General features: G+C 25.9%; 1 protein-coding gene across 2 annotated transcripts in view; it reads left to right on the forward strand.

Moving 5' to 3' along the window:
- LOC100574565 overlaps nt 1-9,064 on the forward strand; it is a 76,772-nt gene that overhangs the window by 59,847 nt on the left and 7,861 nt on the right. For both annotated transcript variants that reach the window (XM_029487626.1, XM_029487627.1), the window contains exons 33-43: nt 1,102-1,158; nt 1,371-1,448; nt 1,538-1,597; nt 2,195-2,248; nt 2,591-2,653; nt 2,753-2,797; nt 3,657-3,707; nt 5,371-5,418; nt 5,656-5,715; nt 7,992-8,036; nt 8,642-8,698. In XM_029487626.1, the coding sequence (XP_029343486.1) occupies nt 1,102-1,158; nt 1,371-1,448; nt 1,538-1,597; nt 2,195-2,248; nt 2,591-2,653; nt 2,753-2,797; nt 3,657-3,707; nt 5,371-5,418; nt 5,656-5,715; nt 7,992-8,036; nt 8,642-8,698 (618 nt within the window). The remainder of the gene's footprint in view (nt 1-1,101; nt 1,159-1,370; nt 1,449-1,537; nt 1,598-2,194; nt 2,249-2,590; nt 2,654-2,752; nt 2,798-3,656; nt 3,708-5,370; nt 5,419-5,655; nt 5,716-7,991; nt 8,037-8,641; nt 8,699-9,064) is intronic.

Here is a 9,064-nt window from a genome sequence, read left to right on the forward strand (position 1 = left end):
CTTTCTTTTCTCTCACATGACTCGCAAAAATTTAAATATGACGTTATTGTTTCTCTGGTAATATTTTTAAATTTTTTATTTATTTCGTACTCCATGCGGTTTCTACCACCGTACCCAATAGATAAATGTGTGTCATGTAAAATGTTAAATAACTCTTCATTATAAGCATATAATTTTACACAATTACCTTCTGCAGTTATTGGCATAATTAATTTTTCGTCTCCTAGTACAGTCATTACGTGGTATTTCTTCATCAATTTTGAATTTATTTTCTTCTCTAGCTCTAAGTTGTTTTAAATAATTAATTATCTCATCATATTTAGATTTACAAATAAAAGTACTGTTGGATTTTTTCGTTTCGATAACTTTTTTCAAATGTTCGTTAAATTTGGATTCCATTTTCAACACACGCGTAAAAAATACTAGGTAACGAAGTATAATATACTAATAGTATCGTACTGTCGTGTGAAGTACAAAAACTCGACTGGTTAGTGGTTAGTCGAAATATCAATTATTGTTCATATTATATTGTTGACTGATTTTATCAAGACAGCTATTAATTTTATCATTCCGATATGAATATATCACATATGGGAAAACTATGATTCTTAAATAGGCAGTACGATAGATAACAAAAATAGTCAAAGTTTATTATAAAATGTCATTGAATTTAATTTATTAGAAAAATACCGTGGCTCACATTGACCGGGCAAAGTGTACTTTGCCCGGTATTCCACATTGCCCGTAACATATATATAATATAAGCTAAATGTCAAGTAAGCAAGGCCACGGCCTAGATAATACCTAATTTGTATAACATTTTATTGCATTTTTTTGAATTTCATATAGCAGTCTTGGAGGGGGATAAGGAGGACTGATAACTGATATTTTTTTACGATGTGATATAAAAAACTAAATCTAGGGTAAGTTTATTGTTCCCCCCTCCCGAGAAAAATTTTGAGGGCGGCCTTGCAAGTACGTTTTGTTGTTTTTGAAAAATAGCAACGAGTGAGGGGTATTTCATTTTTATACAATTTTTTAGATTGTTTTTTATTTCCTTTGTACTTCTTTTGAATTCATAAAATACAATTTTTTTTTAAGATTTTCCGAAACTATTTGAAAGTTGGGAAGAATTTATTGAAAGGAGAATAATTTCGGGTAAAAAATAGTTTTATAATATACTATTTATGTTTTGTTCATATATGCTTTTATTTATTTTTGCTATTTATAAAATATTTTGGTATATATCGTATTACATACATATATACTATAATATAATAATATGTATTTTAAGAATATTATTATTATTTAATATATTTTCTACTCCCTATACATACCTACTAAAAATACGTTATATATTATAAATATAGATTCAAAATACAAAATGAAAAGTTTATTCAAGGATGATGGCATTTTTTCTAAAAACTTATTCAATGATATGAGAATTGGTACAGTTTAATAATTGTTTTGTATCATGCTTGAAGTAGTGTTTCTTAAATGGTGATGGTTGTTTATTAATTTTTTTTCTGTGAAACAGTTTACCATCCAAAATTGGGACAAGATTTCATATCATTTTTAACAATTAATAGTTCTTTGGGTAAGTTAATAGTTAAGGTATTTACATTTTTAAAATATTATATTCTTATAATATTACTAAACATAAGTCATTGTTTTATACTTGTATACCATTTAATATACAAATGTGTCATGTGTACACAGTAAAATATACATATAAGGCTGTCAATAAGCACTCAGTAATAAGTAACATTGGCATAATCCTCAACAATAGTTTTTTTTTAGTTTTAAATAATACGTGTATTTTCTTGATTCTTGTTTCTTGACAATAATTCATATTATTTGCCTTTTTTAATCTTTAAGTATATATATATATATATATATGTATTATTGTTTAACATAACTTTGGCGATACTGGCGATTGTGGTAGATTTATATCCAAAATTATATTATTGTAACTTATAATCAATATTAATATTTCTTGAAACCTTTTAATAATAATAACACAAAGTGGTCATAGAATATATTAAAATGTTCCATTACATGTTTGGGATTCAATTATTTAAGCCTAGCTTTTCTTGATATCTTAATAATCAACTGGCTAGCTGAATAATATTTACATAATGAAACTTCTTCTAATTATTTAAAAAAAACATTAATGAATATTGAATTATTTTAGGACTTCCTGATAATGCTTCACGTTGGACGAGTTACTTTAAAAAAATAATAAAATGTAAGTTGATTTGAGTTTAAATGTTCTTTATCTAAGAATTATATTTACAAGGGATATGAATAAAATAATTCAACCTTGAACCTATATTATACCGTAGTATAATGTATGGATACTATGTATGAGCGTATGGTCATTTTTATAATGAATGGATAATGTCACTTTGCAGCCATGAAAATTGTATTATTAATTACCTATGATACGTCTTATAACCATATTATTTTTAATTTTCAACTTTACGTTTGACCATCTTATGCAATATTACTATTGTTATGTTTTCGGTATTAAATTGGATACTTACAATTACAATTAGGTAATTAACTAAAAGTAATTTTCGTTTTGCAGTGTATCCAATGTTTTTTGAAAGTTTTGACAATTATGAAGTCCGCCTTAAAGGAAAGCCATTAGGTTGGTTCTTCATACAAATATTATAAAATAATAAACAATAAAATTCAATAAAATTAAATTTTGTATGATATTTTATTAATCTGATTATTATGATTATAGAGTGTCTAAAATTGAATGAAAAAATGTTCTATACATTCTTTGAAAGTGAGATTTTTTTAATTTATTTTTTTTTTTTGTAATCTAAATTGTATCATTTTTAACATAAATTAAATTCATCAATGGGTACCTAATCTACATAATATTATATATTTTGTATAAACCATAAGTTTTTACTAATGTATATTATTCTTCTTTTTTTACAATATACATAAATCTATAGGTACATAATAAACAATTCAATTATGAAAACAGTTCATTTTTTTAGATTTCTAACCCAGCCTAGTGGAATAGTTTGAATGTTTACAAAATAATGAAGTGAGAATAAGGAGAGGATAAGCTGAGAGCTTGCTGGGATATTTAAAAATTAATTAAATCAAGAAAACGTTTATCTTGACAGTTCAGGTAGCCAGAAAATTATGGCTAATACAGAGGGGGAAATAGTTAACGTTTTGGCACTATTTACTTATAATATTTTAAAAACAAAATGCTGAGATGGCGTGATTTTCTTTCTTTTCAGTGTTGGATCCAAGGCTTAATTTGGGAGGGGGGCATGAGGGGCAAAAGTACAAAAAGTACAAAAATTGGCTACAAAATTTGCTAAACTAAGGGAAAATACGTTCATTCCTTCATTTCCCCCCCCCCTCATTGATCTGCAATTCTTTCTACCTAACATCTCGGAATGATATATTTTCTGTGGCCAACATTTTTTTGAAATAACATTGGATGTTACATTCGAGAAAGGACAATAAAACCGTATTGACAATAAGATCAAGTGGTTTTGTCACCCTTTTCTACCCTTGGTCTTATTATCTCAATTTCTTAACGGAAATGTTGTATGGGGAATCATATACCTACATTTACTATAAATTGTAAACTAAATAAACCATTATAACTATTCTTTTAGTATTTCCATTCCCATATGAATCGTATGCACAGTACAAGATAAGGAATGCTGGTACGTTGTCAAAAAGTTAATTGTTCACCTGAATAGATTACATTATACTATAGGTAGTTCAATATATCATTAAGGGGCCTCGCTACGGTCATTATTAAAGGGACAACATTTAGGCAATTTCTAATCTTGTCATAGGCCTCCGGGATCTATGTGTTTGTTGTAAATGATTTTTAATGTGAGTGAAATTAAATTTAGGTACTCTCTCTCGTACACGCATGTACATGTCAATAACTCGATAACCATATAAATTTCACTACACGAATTTTACAAAAACATACAATTGTTTTGACAAAATTAAAGTTAGTAAACGTTGTCTAATTTTGATTCTGAAAAAATATTTGAATGTCTGTAGATCATACGAAACATTTTCCATTTTTAATATTAATTTTAATTCGAAAAATTTCATATTTTCAATTTTTCGATTACAGTTCACAATAATATGAAATTTAGTTTTTACAAAGTGGTTCATATGATCTATAGACATAATTTCTGATGAGTTCAAATTGTTTTCCTAATCAAAATCGGACAACGTTAACTAACCTTAATTTTGTCAATACTTAGGTCTTTTCAGCTAAAATTGACTGCAGTAGCGAACCCCCTTAAACAATTTACATGTTTTTATTTCTTAAACAGTTTAAATTAAATTTTTGTTATAACTTATAAGCAGGGTTAGCGATAAATAAATTATAATCATAGACTTATAGAAATAGACGAACATTAGGTGTGTTAACGGGTGCAAGTGAGTGGAGCTTGTTACGAGGTTTATGAGCTATAAAAGCTGTTTATAATAGGTATATTGGCTGTTCTCGGAAAAGTACCATTTGTCTTACCTACTCTTATGATAATACTCATGCAATCTCTCTTATTCCATTTGGCACGATCACGCCTCCCAGTCCAGTTTCCGTCTATTTCTATAAGACTATTATTATAATATAGGTTTATCACTGAAAATTATCAAAATCCGTGCTTATATATTGTGCAATTAAGCATGTAAAAATATGCTCAAGAAACTGATTGGTTTTTATTTTAAATTTTGAAAAGTCGAATACGTAGGTACACCTATTAAAGTCGAGAAGCCTACCCTAGGCAGTAATCCTGACTAATTATTTTCCAAACAATATTTAATTTGCAAATATTTTTATAATATATTGAACCCAGGGATCGAAGGGATCCAGTTTGAAAAATTAAAGTTTGTATCGTCATAGGATCATCCTTCAATACAAAGAATCTCAATGATTCAAAAATATGATCTTCTAGTGTATTTCAAAATTCCAGAAATCTGAATTTGAGTGATTATGCTAAAAAAATCACTCTGTATAACTGTTATAGAGGTCATAATCGTTTTTCGACTTATTTTATTATAATTGACATAGACGTGACTATTCGTCAACGTAATAGAAAAATGTTAACTTTAAATCGTCAAAAACCTGAACCATACTTTTTATATGTAGGTACCACAGGTATCCCACAAAATATATTTGATTTATTTATATATTTGAGTATACCAATGCGTAGTATGTATTTACATACTTTTTAAAATTTTAAACATAAACAAAATAAAGTAATAATTAAACTTCTTTAGAAATAGGTAATTTAAATTTTAGTTGACCGTGTTTTCATAAATAAAACTAATAAGTGACAACGGAAACGTAAATTTCTTTAGGTGCAACATATAAGTTAAGCGAAGAAGAATTCTCATATTATCGACAAGGTAAGTTTATTTTTGGTAACATTTTTGGTCATAATAAATATTCAATTTTAAAAATAAAATTGTGCACGAGGATAGGTGAAGTGAAATTTTTTTTTAGTTTTTAAAACAGATGGCAGATAATGAACACTAACATTGAACATTTTCAACATGTTTGATAAAAAATAATAAAATACAATATTTCCAAAATACAATCAGTAAGATACAGCTATAACTGCGTTACCTATTATTTTTTTTCAGTTTTTCCACTTATATCTGAAACATACAATAAATACAAAAAGCGATTAGAAATTGAAATTTGTAAGTTTTATTATATAATAACAATTTACCTAAATACATATTTTAATATGGAAATAATGAGTTATATACAACAATATTGGCGATATTTGGTTGATAATTTAAATAATAATAATATAATCACTACTTCATCATAAAGCCAATAAAAGGTCCGTAGTTTTAAAAAAAACAATATTACAATATTATATCAACACATAACAAAACGAATGATATTATATAACCAATGGACAATGGACTCAATAGAGACTGGAGAGTGCTTGCAATAATTATTCCATGTACCTAATCACCTATTAATTTCAATATAACTTATGCTTTTATGAAATAAGTAAACACAAAAAAAAGGTGGACATGTAGGAACCGCTATGCTTCGCAGTAAGTATAGGTACCTATTGAGTGGTTCTTTATGATGTATAATTGTATATGTATCATTATTATTCATTATAATATAAGAAAAACGATTCTGAACAAGGACTGTCTGTCAGTCTATATTAATAAATACCTATATATTATATGATATGAAGTAATTTGTTTCATTATACGTATACTTATACAGTGGGTTGAATTAATTTTCACCAAAACGATTGCGTTTGAAATTAATGTTATTATGTGTAATGTGTGTAAAATATAATAATATACATTATATATACAACATAAGTTTCAAGTAGGTACCCACAAATTAATTATTAACTTTAAATAATTATTTAAAGAAATTATACCAATAATGCATCTTTTATATTTTTGAATTTCTATTTTAACAACTTATGAGAAACCTTGAATTAAATGTTCAATCTTTTGACCGAGTAGGTAAATATGTATTTATTTACAATAATTGAAGAAAAATTTAAAAATAATCTAACATTTCTTATGCTTATAAATAGTTCAAAAATAGTAAAAATATTTTGAAAATGTTATCATCATGAGATATGAATGTAATGGTCATATAAACATTTGGTGATATTTTAAAGTATCTACAGTTATTCATATTTTAGTTACACCACACAATTTGTACGTATATTGTAATATTATACTATATGCAATGAAATTTTAAAAATATTTAGATGAATTCTGCCTATTACAGATACTGTATTACTAAATAGTAAAATAAGTTAATATACCTAATAGCAGTATAAATACCTAAGTACCTACTTAATAAAATATACTTAGTAATATAGGCTGACATGATATCCGCTCAGAATCCATGTTCGTATAATATAAATAAATAATATAATATATATTTATTAATCGATATCGATATCGATTTATCATCGAACTCAAAGAAATTTAACACATTCATTACAGTGTCTTACTCGATGACGAGGCACATTATAGACTATATTATAGTTCAATTGTGGTTCAACTGTGCAGTGAGCTCAGTGGCGTATTTAAGGGGGCGACGGGGAGCTCTTGTCCCAGAGTGCCAAATTATAAATTCCTCAAAAGGGCAACATCGTTAGAGGTTAAATTATTTTCAAAATAAAGTTGAAACAAAAAAAAAAAACCTTGTTATTTTTATTATTTTATTGGATTTGTTTAGAAATTTAATTAGTTAACCTAATTGATAAGTGATAACCTGTATCTTTTATTATTATATCTTTTACATTTCTATACATTTCTATACTAACTTTCCCACTTTTCTAGAATACTATATGTCTATATTATTATCAGTCCTGTAAAGTATTTAAGTAAAAGTATTTGAGTAAAAGTATTCAAATACTTTTTTAAGTATTGAATAACTTTTTAAATACTTTCAGCATTAAGTATTTTGAATGGTATTTAAAATATATTTTTTGTATTAAATACTTTTTGGTATTGAATACTTTGGTTTTTTATTTCGAACATTTTATTTTTATTCGAAATAATTGGTTGGAAAAATATTATTGTCAACTACAATAATAGAATAATATTTTTATTTAATATTCTATGTATTTCTGTGTTAGCCGAAGCCCAAAGGTTTGTGAAAACCAAATTTCTAAAAAAAGTTATTGAATATTGAATAACAATATTCACTTTAAAACTATTAGATAACTATTAACTATTAGATTACCTACTACCTATGTGTTTATATTACGATAGTTAGAAACCCACTTTAAAAACCAAAAGTATTTGAGTAGTATTTGAAATACTTTACAATTAAAGTATTTGAGTAGTATCTTAAATACTTTAAAAACAATGTATTTGAGTATTTACTCAAGTACTTTTTAAAAGTATTCTTTACAGGACTGATTATTATAATATTATGTAAATACCTTCTATACCTATTATATTTATTTTAAATTCAGGTATTGAATTCGTGAATGAAGATTTGTTTGTGCTTTTCAAGTCATGTACGTATAATTTGTAAATTATTAGATTAGGTATTAAATTTATTGAATTAATTTATTTATTGAAACGTTATAAAAATCGGTTAAAAATGGTTGTGATAAGGTCGTGAGAGTAAGATAAACTAGGTGAAAATTGCAAACATCCAGCTCTAAACTTATATTTTTCATTTTTTAATACACCTATTAATCTATTTGGTAGCTTTATTATGCGAATAGTACCTATAAAGATAGGGGAAAAGTTAAATAATTTACTTTTCTGTAGTTTAATTTAGTTTAATTTTCTTTGAATTTTGATTTTTTATTGTAGTGTAAATAAAATAAGAAATAAGGTAAATTTTTTGCCGAATGGGCCGATAGAAATTTAAAATCTCGGTGGGCCGAAAAGTCTCAATCCGGCGCTGGACATAGATACCAAGTTGTGACCGATTAAACTTAACTGCAATCTTCTTTTTATATTTAGAAATTTGTATTGAAACTATCTAAAGAAAAAAATAAAAAACATCAGCTAGACAAATTAAACTAAATTTATGATTATAATTTTTTATTATAGAATTTAACTCTTTGAATGCCGAATTAAATTTTACAAGCATAATTTGTTTTTATTTTAGTGTTTCCACAAATAGATGAATATTACGAAACTTATAAAAGTCGCGTCGACGTTAGTTGTAAGTAGTTGTTTCTAATTGATTTTACTTTTTACATAAATACCATTTAAGAGGACGTCGTACCTTGTTGTTATATTGCTATTGTTATTATAATTATTATAACATATATTGTAAATTGTTATACTATGTTTTCTCCGTCTTACTAGTTACCAACGCAGTAACGCATACTTAATTGTATCTACGTTCAGTAGTTCAAATTTTGTGTTGTTAGATGAAATATTATATTATATTGTTTTTTTTTTTTTAACAAGAATACACAAAATTTATCGAAAAATGTTCATTTTTATTATTTTACTTTACTTTTTTATTACTATAGCAATAAAAAGTAAAGTAAAGTATATATACTATTATATATAATTATCATTG

Source organism: Acyrthosiphon pisum, chromosome A1, assembly GCF_005508785.2.
Source record: "Acyrthosiphon pisum isolate AL4f chromosome A1, pea_aphid_22Mar2018_4r6ur, whole genome shotgun sequence".
Taxonomy (NCBI): domain Eukaryota; kingdom Metazoa; phylum Arthropoda; class Insecta; order Hemiptera; family Aphididae; genus Acyrthosiphon; species Acyrthosiphon pisum.